This window comes from Microtus pennsylvanicus, chromosome 1, assembly GCF_037038515.1.
Source record: "Microtus pennsylvanicus isolate mMicPen1 chromosome 1, mMicPen1.hap1, whole genome shotgun sequence".
NCBI lineage: Eukaryota > Metazoa > Chordata > Mammalia > Rodentia > Cricetidae > Microtus > Microtus pennsylvanicus.
In genome coordinates, this window is record NC_134579.1 from 39,649,889 (window position 1) to 39,668,584 (window position 18,696).

Below are 18,696 nucleotides of genomic sequence, written 5' to 3' on the forward strand. Positions count from 1 at the left end.
CAAGGCCACCCTGGGCCACAAAAGATTGAATCTGTATAAAAGAGAAACAGAGCTCACACAAAGGTGATAATTGCACTTGGGATCCCATACCTTTAATCCTAGCACTAGGGAGGTGGAGACAGGAGTGATAGGGTTGGGTAGGGAGAGGAATATAAGGAGGGAGGAGATAGGAGCTCAGTGCAATCTGAGGCAACAGTCTGAGGCAGTAGTCTGAAACATTCATTCTGAGGATGCAGTCCGAGGGCAGGATCGCCCCTTTGATCTGAGCATTGGTAGATGTAAGAACTCTAGTGGCTGGTTGTTCTGCTTCTCTGATCCTTCAGCTTTTACCCAGATAGTTGACTCTGAGCTTTTATTATTAAGACCAATTAAAAATCATGCTACAATGTACCCACAAAACTTTCTCTTCTCTTCTCTTCTCTCTTTCTCTCTTTCTCTCTCTCTCTCTCTCTCTCTCTCTCTCTCTCTCTCTCTCTCTCTCTCACACACACACACACACACAGATAGAAAATAAAAGGAAGGTAAACTATAAAATATTGATCATTTTTTAATATAAAAATGTTCAAAAGAAGAGATACAACAAAATTAAAAGTTAAATTGAGAAACTATTTGGATTTTGTATCAAAAAGTCAGTATCAATACATGACAAAGTTCTACAATATGGATACCTTATTGCACAGTGTACAAAAAATTAAGTTTTTAAATATATGTAAAAAGGTTTTGAATATAACTTATAGCACATAAAGTGTAAATTGGTGCGGGAGAATTGTCTGTATTCTGTCAATCATGTTTTAAATAAACACTGATTGACCAGGCAGGAAATATAGGCAGGAAAACCAGACAGGAAGTAGAAATGATGCAATGAGAACAGGAGAATTCTGGGAAGGAGGAAGTTGATTCCTCCCACTCCTGCCCAGACTACTGAAGAAGCAACATGTAATCTGCCCAGCTGAGAAAGGTATTGAGCCACATGGCTGATGTGGGAGTGTCATATATCAATCTGTTGATTTCATTGGCTAATTAATAAAGAAACTGCTAGGCCCATTGGATAGGCCCACCCTTAGGTGGGTGGAGTAAACAGAACAGAATGCCGGGAGGAAGAGGAAGTGAGGTCAGACTCCACAGCTCTCCTCTCCGGAGCAGACGCAAGAGAGACGCCATGCTACCTGCTCCAGGGAAGATGCACGCTATGAAGCTCCGACCCAGGATGGACTTAGGCTAGAATCTTCCCGGTAAGCGCACCTAGGGGCGCTACACAGATGATTAGAAATGGGCTTAATTAATATGTGAGAATTAGCCAGTAAGGGCTAGAGCTAAGGGCCAAAGCAGTGTTTAAATGAATACAGTGTCTGTGTAATTATTTTGGGGCATAAGCTAGCCGTGGGGGCAGCTGGGGTTTTGGGGACATAGCCCCGCCGCCGCTCCCCATATTACTACAAATGGCGCCCAACGTGGGGCTAACTGAACCCACTGAAAGCCTGAGAAAGCTTGGGAAAGAGTAAAGCATGTTTTCTTGATTGTGACAATTTCTCTGGTCTACTTTGCTTGCTAGAGGCAAGCAAGCGTCTCATCTAAGAGAGGCTTCCTGACTCAGCTTCAGCTGCAAAGCCTGTAGCTCATTAAGAGGTCCTGCCACGAAACATTTAAACGGTGTTGATGAAAAGCTGAACACATGCTTTTCGGTTTTCAACTGTAGCAGGAAAAAAAGCTGCGCCATTTAAAAATGCTGGCTTTCTGGGCCATCCTGCCAGGGTAAACTCTGACTATTTGAGACAGGAGGGCCGGCTACCAAGAGAGGACTTGAGTGTTGTCTGTTGTAGCTTGCTGGCTGGCAGGGACCTTGAAATGCCATAGAGGTATGGCTATAAACATGGCTACAGCCAGTACCTCAGCCGTGAGGCTGGAAAGCTAAGGATCCAGCCGGCAAAGCCACGCCTTTAGTCCTACTGATATTGCTCAGTAATTTAAAGGCTCTTGTGGTCAGAAAAAGAGAGATATACAGTAAAGAGAGATTCAGAGACAGAAAATTTCTAAATGGTTTACTGTGTGTTAAAAATATATGCAAGCTAAAAGTTGAAGTTCTTAAAAAAAAAGAAAGAGTTGTTGTGTGTCGTAGTACACACCTTTAATCCCAACACTTGGGAGGCAGAGGGAGATAGACCTCTGTGACTTCAAGGTGTGGTAGCACACGCCTTTAATCCCAGTGCCTAGAAGGCAGAGACAAACAGATCTCTGTGAGTTCAAGGTGTAGTAGCAAACACCTTTAATCCCAATGCCTGGGAGGCAGAGACAGGAGGATCTCTGAGAGTTCAAAGACAGCCTGGTCTACAAATGTACGCTCAAAAAGCAAAAAGTTAACTTAGGAATGTCACAGCTTAGATTCTTAAGCGCCTAGTGATTTAAAGGTTTAAATCAAAAGTGCTCCTGGATAGTAAAAAATTGTAGATTCACAATAGGACAGATTCAGACCACTAAATGAGTCACACTGTTGGATGAATGTACGTTGGCTTGGGAGAGAGAAGAAAAAAAATATAGAGAATAAAGTTAATGGTTTAAAAAGAAAAAAGTAAAAGTAAAGTCTTTAAAGAGACAGAGTACAGATAGTTATAGATATAAATAAAAATAAGCCGCGTAAAGATGGAAAATTCACAGAGAGTCTGGATTATGTACATTGTGTTTTCTTTAAAATTTTTGACTGTGAAGGAGCTAAGTACAGAGAGACATTTCATTATATGGGCTGCCAAGTGGAACCAGAACGGATATCATGAGGGTATGATTTCAAAATTTAGGTCTAAGGATATGATGCTTTGGAGAGAGTCTTCTTTTGTTTTCACAGAGGATGAGACTCTTTGGATTTCTTCTATTCCGATTTGGTATGATGGACCACGTCCTCCTGAAGGGTTGCTGTGAACACCTTCAGAAAATTGCTTCGCTCAACTGCCAACTGAGATGAAACTAGCACACAGGTTATACCATGAAAGACCTAATTAACGACGCCCCCATTCAGCAGGAAGCAGTTTGGAGAGAAATAACTGCGCCCATGTTCCCAAATATGGTTTATAAACGTTCTTTTACATTTAAAGGGGGATATGATACAGACATAAATAATTTGCATTAGTACAGATTTCGCTTTATTGATAGAGATTTACGGTCAATTTTGTTATATGTATAAATGTTTCTGATGTAACTTTACTTGATAACTGTTTTGTTATATGTAATTTTGCTATGTTAAGGTTAAAGCCTTCCTTTTTTTGTTTAAACAGAAAAAGGGGAAGTGATGTGGGAGTGTCATATATCAATCTGTTGATTTCATTGGCTAATTAATAAAGAAACTGCTAGGCCCATTGGATAGGCCCACCCTTAGGTGGGTGGAGTAAACAGAACAGAATGCCGGGAGGAAGAGGAAGTGAGGTCAGACTCCACAGCTCTCCTCTCCGGAGCAGACGCAAGAGAGACGCCATGCTACCTGCTCCAGGGAAGATGCACGCTATGAAGCTCCGACCCAGGATGGACTTAGGCTAGAATCTTCCCGGTAAGCGCACCTAGGGGCGCTACACAGATGATTAGAAATGGGCTAAATTAATATGTGAGAATTAGCCAGTAAGGGCTAGAGCTAAGGGCCAAAGCAGTGTTTAAATGAATACAGTGTCTGTGTAATTATTTCGGGGCATAAGCTAGCCGTGGGGGCAGCTGGGGTTTTGGGGACATAGCCCCGCCGCCGCTCCCCATATTACTACACATGGCTAGCATAGATAAGAACAATAAGTTAATATAAGCTACAAGAGCTAATAAGAGGATAGAGCAAATGGGCCAGTCAGCTTTATAACTTATAGAGATCTCTGTGTGATTTTCTTTGGGGTTTGCCGGCTGTGGGAAACCAGGTGGGACGGAAAACCTCAACAAGCAGGCCCCCTTCATGTTACAGTAAATTGTAACATTTACATATCCCTTTAATCTATTAATCAGTTATAAGTGAAAAGCACAACCATTATTTGAATGTTATTTAGGACTTGAGGACAGAAACATGGGAATATCTACAAAAACTAAACACGGATGGCTTAGCGGTTACGAGCAGTGCTCGTTCTTCCAAAGGTCCTGAGCTAAATTCCAAGCAACCACATGTAATGAGATCTGATGCCCTCTTGAAGACACCTGTTCAGTTGTCCTCATCAGCTTAGACCATGAAACCCAATATGGACAAGTTCAACAGAACTGCCATATATGGCCTGCCCGTGTATGCTTCAGCACTGCCAGGGCATAAATTTCATTCATTTCATATAATCTTTGACCACCAAACCCTAATTTTACAAATTTATTTCTTAGATACATTTACACAAATTTAAAATTTGGTTAGGTTTCTCTCTGCATCAGTTTGTAGTAGCAGAAGATAGGTAACAAGCTCAATGTATTTGATAGTTGAACTGATTAAATTATGATATATACATCCAATTAAATTTTATACAACTATAAAAATAAAGGAATGGTCAATTTAGTGAATGGAACACAAACTATACTGAAAGTTGATGCAAGCATGATTATAATAATCTACATAAAACGGGACTAAAATGGATCTTTTTTGTTTTCAAACATAAATTGTCTAGAAAAATAAATAAAAATTTAAAAATCATATTTAGCTTTTCAGTAGGATAGAAATGCACAAAGAGAGAATGGAAGGAAGAAGTCAATGTTGATTATTCAAATTCAAATTAAGGGAGGGAATTTCAAGTTTGGTTGGTACAACAATCTGTTATAAGGCATTGAACTATATGAAAGATTGTCAGTTATAAGAAAATATGACCAAAGTAATATTTTAAGGAAGTTAATTCTGCAATGTGATATAGAGAATAAACTGTAGGGAAGTTTAAAATGCAAAATCATTTGCCAGAACATTTTTATGTGACTCTAGGTATGAGGCAATGATTTCTTAAATTACAATGGTGCCATTGAGGATAGAAAAAGAAGGTTTGCATTAGGCAATCAAAATGAAATCAATATGGGGCTGGAGAGATAACTCTGTGGCTAAGAGCACTGCTCTTGCAAAGGAAGAAGTTTTGCTCCCAGCATGTACACGACTGCTCAAACTACTTCTTGATATTTGCAGTATCAGATCTGATTCCCTTGTCTGGCCTCTGCAAGCTTCTGTACATATGTGGTACACATATAAAGCAATAAAATAAGAATATGAAAAGATCTTATTAAAAGAAAACTTCACAGAGGACACAAGAGCAAGGAAAAAGAATTAGCAACTTGAGAAGGATACAATTTGAAGAAATGTAAAAAAAAAAATAAAATCCAAATATACGATTTAAAAAGCATTATTAAAATTCTAACATTTTCATATACAATAAATAATGTAAATAAAAAGTAGTGATATCTTTTGCTATTCTGAGAAAATTAGTTTTTTTATAGTGCTTGGGCCCAAACCTAGGGCCTTGTACCTGCTAGGTAAGCACTCTACCATTTCTCTACACCTCAATCTCTTCTTTTGATTTTTTTTATATTTCTTTTAAAATTTTTTTGTTTTTTTTATTGATTTTTTATTGAGCTCTACTTTAATCACTGCTCTCCTTCCCCTTCAACCCTCCCTCACCGTCCCCATGCTCCCAATTTACCCAGGAGATCTTGAAATTTGGTAGGAATGGATCTATCCACTATCTAAGATATACACAAAACTTTAGCCACTGTTATATTATCATTAGAGAAAATTCATAATTGCCAGGTGGTGGTGGCACACACATTTAATCACAGCACCTGGGAGGCAGAGGCAGGTGGATCTCTGTGAGTTCGAGGCCAATCTGGTCTACAGAGCAAGTTCCAGGACAGGAACCAAAAAGCTATGGAGAAACCCTTTCTCAAAAAACTAAAATAAATACAGACAGACAGACAGACAGACAGGAAGGAAGGAAGGAAGGAAAAGAGAAAGGAAGGAAGGAAAAAAGGAAGGAAGAAAAAAGAAAAGAAAATTCAGAATAATTTTAAATAATTTTCAAAAATTTGTGAGATAACATATAATCAGTTTTTTTAAAAAATAGACAACCACTCAGAATCCTACCATGCTGAAATATTTATTAATTTATTTATGTGCTTTCAATATTTATCTCTTGGAGTCTCTCTCCTCGTGGTGTTACATGGACACTTAGTGGCCTCACACTTTGTCTTGAAGATGTTTTATTTCATGCCACATTAGACTTCATTTTAATTTATCAATAAATAAGCATGCCATGAACAGTGACCCAGAAGCGTGCTATAATTTTTTCTGCACCTACAGTTTATATTTCTCACAAATTTAACTACTCCAATAGATGATAAAGTTTTGTATCTTTGGAAACAAAGCTACTTATGAATAAATTCCAAAAACTAAATTAACTACTAATTTTAAAATAATTATGAAAATGTATCAAAAAATAACTACAGTAATTACCAGAAGCTTGAAAAATACCACTATGTTTACCTGAAGTGGGAGACTTGCAGCGCTCAAGTTCCAGAGGAACTGGACTATCGTTCAGCTCTGTTAAGCCTGAAAATGTAATAGGGGGAGGGGAGGGAGAGAAAGAAAAGAGATAAATTTGGTGACACTTCATGGGTAATTCTTTGTAATTGCTTCAAACTTTTTTAACCTGTGAAAACTACCCTATCATACCCATCTTACATAAATTATTTTGAAAAACCTCTGATACAAGAATGTATAAATGACAGCAACTTATTATATACAAGGAGTAATTAAACACAGATGATATAAAAATAAGAAATCTTTTTATTATTTACACTTAACTACTTTAATAAATGACCAACTTCCTTAACAAATATACCAAGAATAAGAGAAAATAGAAAGTGCTTTAAAAGACTTAATACAATCTCCTACTTCAGGAGGTATTGATTTTTTAAAAAAGATCTTTTAAGAGATAATACAAATTTAAAAATTTTATAATTTTTTTAGTATTATGTATATATAACTATATACACACATATGTATATGACTTATCTAATGTCATCAAGTTACAACAAGCACTATCATTCTTTTATTACTAGTATTTCTTACTTTCCATTTTATCATTTTCTGGACAAATACAAGGGTTAAGGCAGGAAGGATTAATAAATGGTTTGTGGTTCTCACGATCTGCAATTCTGCATTCTTATTCATAAAATATCCTTCATCATAGCTTCCTATTCTTGATGAATCACCTCATGTATTTTTCATTTGTTTATAATTGTTCGGTTGGCACTTATATCTATGTCTGCATACCCAGAAATATTTGAGGGGTATTGTGAACAATGAAATTTGATTTTGTTCCTATTCCCCTGTCACCTTTTCTTTATGCTGTTTATGTCACAAACGCCAGAAGTGCCACTGTGGTTGGAATGTAATGTGTTTCCATGTTAGTCTCAACTGTGGCACTGTTTGGGACGGTTATAGAGCCTTTAGGAGGTGGATCCTTGCTACACGAGTATGCTATTGTGGGAGGGCTTTGGGATTCTATACTGTCTCTTTCCTGTTCTCACTCTGTGTAGCCTCCTGCGTCTGCTACCATGCCTTGCCATGATGGACTGCAGGCCTTCTACAACTGTAAGGCAATAGAAACCCTTCCTCTTTCAACTTGCTTTTGTCGGGGTACCATAGCAACAGAAAAGAAATGAAAACAGAAATTTGTATCAAAAGATGGGCAATTTCTGTGGTAAGCAATTGCTCTTTATGCCTTTGTTTTGTGGGAGTAATGTGGAAGATTTTGGAACTTTGAGTTGGAAAAGAGCTGAATGCTGTAAGCAGAGCTTAAGTTGGGGCTGTCCTAGTAGGAACTTGGAAGATAGGAGGGCTAAGAGGAACACAGAGAGTGCAGGCAAAGCGCATGAGAAGCAAGGACTCATCAGGAATGGGGCAAGGGGCACTTGTGTGATTTTGATTATGGAATTGCATCCACTCTGCCCATGTCTTGAGAATTTGCAAGAGGTTGCATTAAGAAGTAATAGATGGATTCTTTTCGTAGAGGAGATTTTAAGGCAATGTTAACATTCAGTTTGCACAGTTTGTTGTGAATGATTACACATGTTTACAATGAAAAAGAACGAGTGGGGCAAAAACATAAAATGTGCAATTTGCAGAGTTAAAGAACACTAGGAAGGAGTTAAAGGGATTTGTCACCTGTTCTGCATGGGGAACAGCAGGAAAGGTGTTCTGACCTCATTCACGAAAGGCTCCAACTCACAACAGGAGAAAGCACAAGGGATTTCCTGCTCCCGGAATGTCAGACCCTAGAGGAGTGGTTCTCAACCTGTGGGTTGCAACCTCTGTAGGGGTTGAACAACATTTTCACAGGGGTCAGACATCCTGTATGTCAGATACTTACATTATGGCTTATAACTATAGCAAACTAAAGTTATAAAGAAGCAGTGAAAACATTTTATGGTTAAGGGTCACCACAACATGATGAACTACATTAAAGGTTGCAGCATTAGGAAGTTTGAGAACCACTGCCTAAAGGTTTTTTGTTTTGTTTTTTAGCTCTGGCATGCAGAGGTTATTGTAACTGTGTTCCAAAGGGACTATATTCTATTTTAGCTGGAAGCAGAACTTGGGAGTGTTAGCCACGTGGTACTGGTTTGGGGGGTGGCCTGCATGAGAGATACAGGATTGAGGGGATCATGGATTCGTCTCCCATGGTTTCAACCTTTGAGGCTAGGCAATGTGTGGCAGAGTGGGCATACCTACATGAAGGCCTTCAGGGGCCATTGTGTGACGATGAAGCCCAAGTTAGGATGGAGTGATGGAGACATAAAGATGTTGAATATGCCAGAGTCAAGGGATACCTGCCAAGGAGGGCTAAATACAGAAGTACAAGTTGCCCTGGACAGAGATCATACTGCAGGAAGCACATACGTAGGGGTGGAGTCACCTCAGCCCTATGAAACTAAAGCTCTAGATACGGCACATGGAGATACAGGGCTTTTGTGTCCTTGCTGGGTTTTGCTCTTACTTTGGGCCAATCTATCCTCACTATGTTCTCATTCCTCCATTTTGGAATGGAAATGTATGCTTTGTGCCATTGTTAAATTAGAAGAATGAAACTGATTTAATTCTACAGGGAGTTGCACTTAGGAGACTACCTTGAGTCTAAGAGGAGTCTAAGACTCTTCTAAGATGAGACCTTTAAACACTGGTATAATTATTAAAGTCTCCGGGGATTTTTCAAGTTGTACTAAATGCATTTGCATCATGAGATGAACATGAACACATGGGGGCCAAGGACAGAATTTTATGGCTGAAATGTAAAATGTCTCCAATAGGCTCTTGCATTGACTACTTGGTCCCAGCTGGTGGTGCTGTCTGGGAAGGATTGAGAATCTTTATTGGTGGAACCTTGCCGAAGGAAGTGTGTCCCTGGGGGAGAATCTTGAGGTCTTATAGGCTGGCTCCTGGGTAGCTGCATTCCCTGTGGCCACACCTTCCCTGCCATGGTGGACTGCATCATCCCCTGAACTGTAAGCTGAAATAAACCCTTCCTCTCCTAAGTTGCTTTGTCGGAGTGTTTTATCACAGCAGCAGAAAATAAACTGGCATAGGAATAGAAAAAAAGAATCCTCATAGAATTTGCAACTGAAAATGTAATGTCATATTATGAAAATGTGGCTTAACCCCTATGTTCACAGGTGAGAAACTAAGATCAAAGAGTAAATACTTTTTGAGTAAACAAATTCACAGTTGTAAATCAACAATAGAGCTTAAACAGAAACCAACCTACAATTATAGTTATTTGTCGTTTATAGGCAGAGTATGTTCTGAGAGACATATCACTAGATGATCCTGATATTGTACACATGTCACACATTGCACTTATACAAACCTGGGTGGAATAGCCTTTAAAATATTCAGTGTATATGAGCAATTCCTCCTTGTCTGCACACTTTTAACAGTATGTTACTGTACTATTGCCACTGTGACACAATTGTGTTTCTAAACATACAAATGGTAGGGTAAAAATTCAAGGTCACAGGAATCATTCTGCTCCTTCATATTCTCAGTCCAACATTCTTGATCAAAATGAACTTAATGGTAAAGCTATTTCCATGTGTCAAGTTACAATGTATCCTAAACTCATCCTGAAGAATTTATAGTTATTATTACTTAATACAATTATTAAAACAATAGCCATTTTGAAATACACATTTTTTCTGACTATGGAAATAGTGTTCTGTTTTTATAGAAAATAGGCAAGTGACTGAGGAGATAATTACAACCTACTTTTGACTCATTTTCTCCCTATATGATTATTTTAACGTAACAATATGTTTCATATTCATATTTTACGTTAGCTATTTTATAAATATTTTTTCATTTCATCTAAAGTTGACAAGTCATTATAATGCTTTCATAGTTTGTATGTGGTCTTATATGGTATAGTAATGCCAATCCAGGCACATGTGCTGATTCCCATTGCCTCACCTCTCTAAGAATTTTGTTTCTTTTATCATCTCCCCTTTTTGCTTATCACAGATCTTTCTAAAGAGTTTACTTCAGGTTCATGCAACATAATGACATGATACTTCCTTTAAAATGAGAATGAAAAGTTCCTTTTAACGACTTATCCAATCCAAGTACTGAGCATTTTTCACACCCTTCAAAGCCATGAACTCTGAAAGTGGTGCGATTTAGTCTTGGTTTTTTGGGTTCCTCTTCTGCTTATTGCTAGAAAAAGGAGTCACTGTGTTTTCACCAGGACCTTCCTTCCTTTTGCTAAAGTCCAGAAACTATCATCACATGGAAGTATTTGAGGTTCATCTCTTTTGTTACCATTTGCCGGAGATAACCTTTCAAACATTACTTTAAGTCATATATTTAAAAAAACAAACCACTGTTTCCTTATTTTATCATTTAAAAATATTGACTTTGGTTATTTCTGGCAGTAAGTCCAATGTAGTGCCTTGACTCTAGCTTGTTTGGAATTGGAACCCCAGAACCCCTTGTTATCTTGCAAACCTTCACTTGTGTAGTTCCCTCCCGAATAGGCTTTTCTCTGATAAAATAGAAAACCCAGGACTATAAATCGCCTCTTATCTCATTTCTCTACCATGGCACTGCCACCTTTCAGTCATACAAGTCTATCTGTAGATTTATTACCTGTACTGTCGAGGAACTTCAAGTGAAAGACAGGGACTGTTTCTCTCACTACAATATACTCAGTGCCTGTGAAAGTTGTTCAACCCAGCAGTTAGGGTTACTGCATCTAATTACGCCATGTTCAGTTGATATATTTGGGAGGCCTGCTCTTTTTCTGAAAGGAAAAGGATCTGGTTTGGGGAACTAGGAGGAGTGGAGGGAGAGGAGGTTGTTGTTAAGATGTATTGCATGCAAGAAGAATAAATAAAAAAGAAGAAATTAAACAAGTGGATCTTTTGTTAATCAGAATTTATGCTAATAGTGTTTCAAACACTCCTTTCCTTATCCCTTTTCCATTTACTTTTCTTCCATTCTGGACTTTCTGTATTCATATGTTTATTTTTGCCTTTCCTTACTGATTCCCTTACACTTACCGTCTCCTTTTCTTTATAGTTAGCCTCTTGTCTCATTTTCTTGTTTTTTCTTACTTACAATTTGAGGATATCCTGCCATTCCCTAATCAGAAAAATCTCATTTGGTAAACATTGAAAAACTGGAATCTCAAAGTATCCCTTTTTGTATAATTATATGTTGATGCACAAGCAAATGTTTCTAGCCACACTTTACCTTAAATGTATCTTCAAACTTTCTTGGACTTTCATGGTATACAATCAATTTTAACCTGGCAACGTTTGACATTCTCAGAAACAAAGCTCAAGGCACTAACAAGCGGATGGAGTTTCAACCCTATGACTTCCACACAATGATCATGATGATGGAGGTTACTTAACCATCTGCTTTTCGATTGTATCACACATTAATCATAAACATATCTGATATGTCTGATAAATGTGCTAATATGTCTAATAGTTATAGAGTTCTTTTACAAGATCAACCAGGAGAGTTCTGCAACTCTTTAAGGGGGAGTAGAGATGATGACTTTTATGCTATTTTATAGATGAGAAGAAATCTCAGTGATTTAAGTATTTCCTTTAAGATTACAATAATTAGTCAATAAGTTAAAAAAGTAGAACTTGATCTAAGTTTGAATATGTGTCTACAGCTTGTCCCAAAGCAGGTTGCTGCTTCCACAAACAGTAATTTGTTAAATATATGGATTTTATTTAAGTTATAAGATTGTATTATTTTATGATACAGGAAATTTGCAGGCATGGATTTAAAGGCTTATAAAAGGCAACATATATCATACCCTAAACTAGATGATTAGGTAATCAGGAAAATAGACCAAGAAAAGATTAAAACTAAGATATTTCATCAAAATGAAAGTTGTAATGTTCACGTGTGAATATGACATTATTTCAAGACCAAAATTGATATGACAATAAAAAATATTTTTTATATTTAAGAGACATTTATGGAGTATTTTACATAATTCTAAATTTCAAAAATATAAAAAAATTCAAATCGTTTCAATTTCGAATGTCATTTTATTGATAATAGGTAATATGAAGGAAGGAAATAGCTTTTGATTATAGAACGATGGATTTGCTTCTCAATGTGACCAAAACTTTAAGAGGCAAGAGGAGGTGCAGGATAACATGGTGGCAAGCACAAAGATCCTTTTAGTGCCTCATTGAGGTGAGTTTGTCTGACTGTCCTTTAGGATTTGAAAAAATGAAATTCATCTCTTCCAATGTTAATTTTCTCATTGACAGAGGAATGTGTTAACTAACCCATTTTTCCTTCAAAGAATTATAATGGCAATTAAATAAACAAACTGACTAGCATAATAGTTGCCCAAGATCATCAGAGAACACAGATAATTACATTATGAACTCTAACAGTGGAAAACTTATAGTTAGGTAGTAGCAACAAAAATAATTTTATGGTTGGGGATCATCACAACATGAAGAACTGTATTAAAGGGTCACAGCATTGGAGGTTGAGAACCACTGGACTAGTACAATCAGAATTGGATAAACTGTCCATGTTGTCCCTTCACAGACATCCATTTCTAAAGGTTAGGAGAAATACTTCATTTACTATCTCTATTATAGTAATATAGGACTATATAAATACAATCAATTATATCAACTAAAAATTCAAGGCACATTTTTATACAATTTATTTCTAATAAATATTTTTGAACCATTAAAGAATCAACACCATTCATGACATAAAATATTTATCATTGAGAACAGAACTTTAAGACATCTGATTCCAAGTCTGAGAGCTATACGAGCTGCCACAGAAACCAGTGGTAGAGACTGGAATTCCTACTTAGGTCCTGTATTGTAAGGACCAAGTTTTACTTCTCTTTTGTTTATGTGCATCTCTGGTTAGAAAAAAAATCTGATAATCATTTCAAAGTTCTAATCAATCCAGTATTGACAAGTGTAAATTCTCCTATTTATCTAACACGAGAAGTTCCCTGACTGTTCATGCAACGAGATAGCTTTCTGCCACGCTCTCTCTCACTCCATAATCATTTATTTCTAAGCTCAGAGCTTGTACTGGATGTAGAGGTCATAAAGAATTTAATTTTTTCAAATTTGAATTTTCATCTGTTGATTTTAAATTTCAAAAGTTTAACTAATGTGGTTTTCAGAATCTTGTGATGTAACATACAAGTATAAAATACATCGTTATATAAATGAATTGAAGCAATACAGACACATTGTGTACATGCATGTATATTATAGGCACTTAATTAAAGAGATTAGTACAATATGGCTTAGATAGCAGTACAAAAGGTTTATTATAGGAAATGAAACTTAATCAGGGCATTTATAGAAAAGGGATGTGAGTAAATCACAATGGTAGGAAAATATAGTTTGGTTAAGGAGCATGTTTTTATACACAAGAAAAAGGAAATTACATTTTAGAAGACTTGGAATATAAGCTTAAAAGCTTAGACCTTATTTTTAGAGGAGGAATATAAAAATATCCAGCAATTTTCAAAGGTTCCTAATACTTTTCTCATGGAACTCTGACAAGTTCAGAGCCAACGTTTGTCCTCTGGACTTTCTTAACTTTAACAGCATCACATGTTTATTATAGAAAACACCAGGGAGCAAATCCAGGAGAAACTGGTAAAACCTGAATCTCACGTTCTTGAATATTTTAGGAGGCTAAAATGGAAACCATTGAAGGAAAGTTGCAAGCTCTATGTGGTTGTACAGGATAGGTGTGAAAAATGGTACAGAGTATGGATCAGCAAACTTCAAAAAATGTACGCAGAGACCACTTGTGGGCCATGCGACTTTTTGATTACTCATTTCTGCCTCTGAAATGTAAAATCAGCCTTTGAAAACATATCAGTGAAGAAGGATAACTATGCTCCAATAAAAGCTTATTGTGGAAATTGAATTTCACAGAATTTCAGAATGTCAAAAATATTGTAATATCTCTTCCTGCTTTATGAGTAGTAAACGCCAAGACAGATGTCAAAAGTGACACAAGTCACCTGGAGCAGGGACGGTGGGCAGTATGATCAAAGGGATGACTGGTAGAGTACAAAGTTCAAGAGCATGAGCAAAGGCAAGTCACACTGGACACTACAGGGAGATTGGGAGGGCCTCACAGCAACCAGCTTCCTGCCAGGAGCATTACATTTGTACAGTTTTAACTTCTATAATGGGCTTCATTAGTAAGAGGGTGTCTGAAACTGTTCAGGTTACAAGAGGGTCAAAATGTATGTGCTTATTGCATGTGTGTATTTTTATACAACTATAATGCCATATTGTATATTTTGGGAAGCAACCTGATTTTCAAAAAATATATTAGTATGATATAAACATTTTTCATATCAGTACCTATACTCACAAGATGAGTAGCATTGTTATATTTTTAGTGACACACACCCTCGCACTCCCTGTGCCAATGTTTGGAATTGCTCATTCACTCGTGTTTACATCGTCATTGCTACCATAGGAATTCTTAATTTTCACCTTTCAGTTATGACGTTAATTCCTCTATGGCACAGGGTTTGGTACCGAAAATCACCATTTAAATGTGTTTGAGGGTATTCTATTTTAACAAAAGACATCATAAATTAAAAATATCCCCAAGAACTATAAAAGATTATTTTCACACTAGTTAGAATAAAGTTTCAAAATGGTCAAATCACAGCACTGACAAAATGAGAAAGCATTGAGTTGTCATTGACACAGTAAGTCAGGTTTATAATTTCTAAGAAAACCACAACTCTTTCTCCTTTAAGAGAAAACACAATGACTACTGAACTAACAGGACATGATTTGAATTGTACACTGAAACAAAGGGTGAGAGAGCAGGTACATGACAATAATGATCTGGAATATCAAAAATAAAATTATGAAAATTAAAAATTAAAACATCAGATTGCATTTCCATAACAAAAAATTGCATGCATGTTGAATGTGTTTTTATAAAAAACACATTACTAAGCACTCATGAATGGATTTAACTCAAGCATCATGACTTAAAAAAAAAGTTATTTGCCTAACCTTTATAGAACTTACTCTGATAGGAAGTACGGATCCGTTTCGTTAAATCAGGATAAAAGTTAGACAGCCCACGCATGCAAAAGTTGTCTTTGGAGCATGCCAGAGCATCAGCATCAGCAGCAGGCAGAGGAAAGAGAGAAAATAGTCTAAAGTGAAAGGAAGTGATATCATACCAGAATCTAGAACAGCCAAGGTGGAGAAATTGTAGCAAGATTAGGCAATCAAATTAGAGAGGAGATATTTTAAAAATAAATCAACTAGAAAGGTGATAGATGAATGATGGGAATGCTGTGGCCATTTTATTTAACCACATATCTTATAAAGCTGGTGGCATATTCTTCTTACATGTTTCTACCATGGTGGAATTATTTCATTTGTAACACTATATAAAAATATTTTGTTCATGTTAAGATTATTATATTTAATCTTTCATCAATTAAAAAGGCAGCTTAGATACTTTAGTTTTTGTTCTGTAATAAAAAGTATGCGCTCACTGTAGTTATATTATAAAATAAAATAGACGTTGAGCTTAGAACTTCATCAGTTTTTATCTATATTTAAGCTATCAAAATTCTAATTTGTAATCATTATGGCTGAAACTCAGCGGGTTTGAACTACATACGCTTTCCTAGTCAAAACATTCACTCTTCTACACCTAAGAGGATATCAGACAAATCACTGACGTGCTGGCAGAGGATCTACAGCTCTTCTGAACAATGGGAACTTCCATCCTTGGAGCAGCAGCTTCTCATTACCTGCCCCTTATAGCTTCCTGTCTTAAACACTCTGAACTTTCAAAAAGAGTTGCCTCTTTCCAAACATGAGGCAATAGCCCTTACTCTGGTTATCTTTCAAAAGCTAGCAGTGACAAGAGGCAGAATCTGCAGAACTAAAATGTCCAGGATACTAAGATAATACTGAAAGCTGAGGTCCCAAACCAAAGCCTGGCAAGCTCTGAAGGACAAATGCTGTGCCTCTGCAAAGGGTCTAAATCAGCAAGCATTAAAGTCTACAAAGAAAAGTTAACGAAGAAGAATGTCAATCAAACACCATTGGTTCAAATGGGAACTTCAGTTAATGTTAAAACGGACCCTTCCGCAAATGGAAAATAACAACTACCATATATTATAAAACACTCTTTTTATGGGCATTTTTAGTAAAGGTCTCAATATTCAGTTAATTATTGGTAAAGTAACTAACTAGATAATAAAAATACAAAGATGTATGGATGTTAAAGCCACTCACAAGGATATACTGAAATCCTGTAAAATTTTGGGTAACTCAGGCTGCCACAGTTTGACATCATGTCTTAATCAAACCTCACATTTCATTTCTCTTCCATTTAAGCTACTTGTCTTGTCCTGCTAAGAAAAATTGCCATCTTTCACTGCATTGAAAATATCAGAGAATGGTATTTATTATGTTTATAAACATATGTTCAATTTAGTCATCAGTAAAAATAAAAATGATGGTCACATTATAGCTACTTAAAAATGAAAAGTGATAATGACCTTAAACTGTATTTGAAAGAAGTGAAACATTTTAGAGGAAAGTTAAACTGTTTAAGTCCAAAAATTTTTAACAGCTTATCATAACAAGAGTCCTAATTTTTATATCAATAGGTTCTTATTTTCTGTTATTTTTTAAAAATCCAACCTAAGAAACTTAAGATGCTTCCTAACTTCAACAGCAAACTGAACTTTAAGCACTGCTCAGTCCTGTTCAAAGGTTATTGCTGTTTTTTCCCAGTTCGTTTATTTACATGTTGAGTCAGTATTTCCATGCATTTGGATGGCATCATGCAAGGAAGACAATCTGAAAGAAAACAAGTGAACAATTGGAGTTCAAAACCCATCTAGTTTGTCTCCTACCTGCAATGAACTGCTTGTTTTTTCGAGGAGACCGGGGCTGTCGCTGGTACAGGTCACTCGATCTATAGAGGTCAATGGTTCCCATACTTAATAGTACTGTCTTCTGTATGAAATCCACCACAACCAACCCAGTGCAGTTTCCAAATGCGACTCTGAGGGGAGGAAAAACAAAGAACCAAAATGTATCATAAGCATGATTATTTATCTTTAAGTAGAAGATTACTGGAAAATAACCTAAGATTGGGGACATGAGACCATGATTAGTGATTTAAAGTCAGGAAATAAATCCACTGTGCATAGAATAGATAGATTGAATATAATAACCATGACGGATTACTGCAAACAACAGAGATCATCTGCAATCATTCTGAATTACGAGTTTTATCACTTAAGCTGTGATCAGTAACATGGTCTTTATCTTGATTTTATAGTTTTACAGAATGACAAAATTCTTTTCCTATGCAAAGGGTCATAGGTCAAGAAATCGACACACTAAATAGACACAGATGCTTAGGTAACAGTCAAATGGTTTTTGCAAATAAGATAGTGATTATTTTCTTCCAAATTAATAATTATATTTTCCTTTGAACCCATTCCCCTATCCGTCCTCTGGTTTCTTCTTCCTCCTCCTTCCTCTCCTCTTCTTCCTTCTCTCCCCCTCCTTCATTTTTAGAACAGGGACTCCCTAGGTATCCAAGAACTCCTTGAACTATAATCTTTCTACCTTTGTCTTCCAGGAGACAAGGTGTGCACCATTACATTTGGCATATAACTAGGGTTCGATATCAGGTAGGTTTAAAGAAATACAGATTAATTTATAAAAAACAGAAAAAATGTAATGAATACATACATAATTTTTTAAAAAGTCAAGTGCTTGCTACCAAAATAATAAGAACAATACCTTGGAGACATCTCAGGAATTGTTAAGGTTCTATCTGTCATAGGTTCCAAGATATAGAAATATAAATTAGAGTCCAAATTAGTTTCAAAGATTTTTATATGGCATAATCTTTTCAGAACAGAAAGGTAACCACTTAACCTAAAACCATTGGAGAAACTTAGCTGGCAAGCCACCCAGAGATAGCTGCAAGCATGGTAGAAGTAGGCCCAAATTAACTCAATGATAGCAGACCTTGTTAGCCAGCAGTGCTGGGTGTGAAGACAGAGCACAAGAGTTTCAGAGTTCTGGAGGCTTCCACCAAGATATCAAGAGGAAAGCCCAGAAAGGCAAACATAAGGCCAAGTCAGAGTCCCTGTAATCATCTCCTAACAGGATGATATAAGAATC

General features: G+C 36.6%; 1 protein-coding gene across 19 annotated transcripts in view; it reads right to left on the minus strand.

The window, feature by feature from the left end:
* Positions 1-18,696, minus strand: part of Stxbp5l (syntaxin binding protein 5L) — a 210,654-nt gene that overhangs the window by 53,916 nt on the left and 138,042 nt on the right. For 10 of the 19 annotated variants that reach the window (XR_012909712.1, XM_075962293.1, XM_075962238.1 and 7 more), the window contains 3 exons: positions 17,409-17,560; positions 15,553-15,624; positions 6,452-6,517 (listed from right to left, as the gene is read on the minus strand). Coding sequence is in view for 18 of the 19 variants with exons in the window: in XM_075962293.1 (XP_075818408.1) it covers positions 6,452-6,517; positions 15,553-15,624; positions 17,409-17,560 (290 nt within the window). In the remaining variant the exon portion in view is untranslated. The remainder of the gene's footprint in view (positions 1-6,451; positions 6,518-15,552; positions 15,625-17,408; positions 17,561-18,696) is intronic. The other 9 variants (XM_075962211.1, XM_075962301.1, XM_075962256.1 and 6 more) reach the window with 1 other exon arrangement.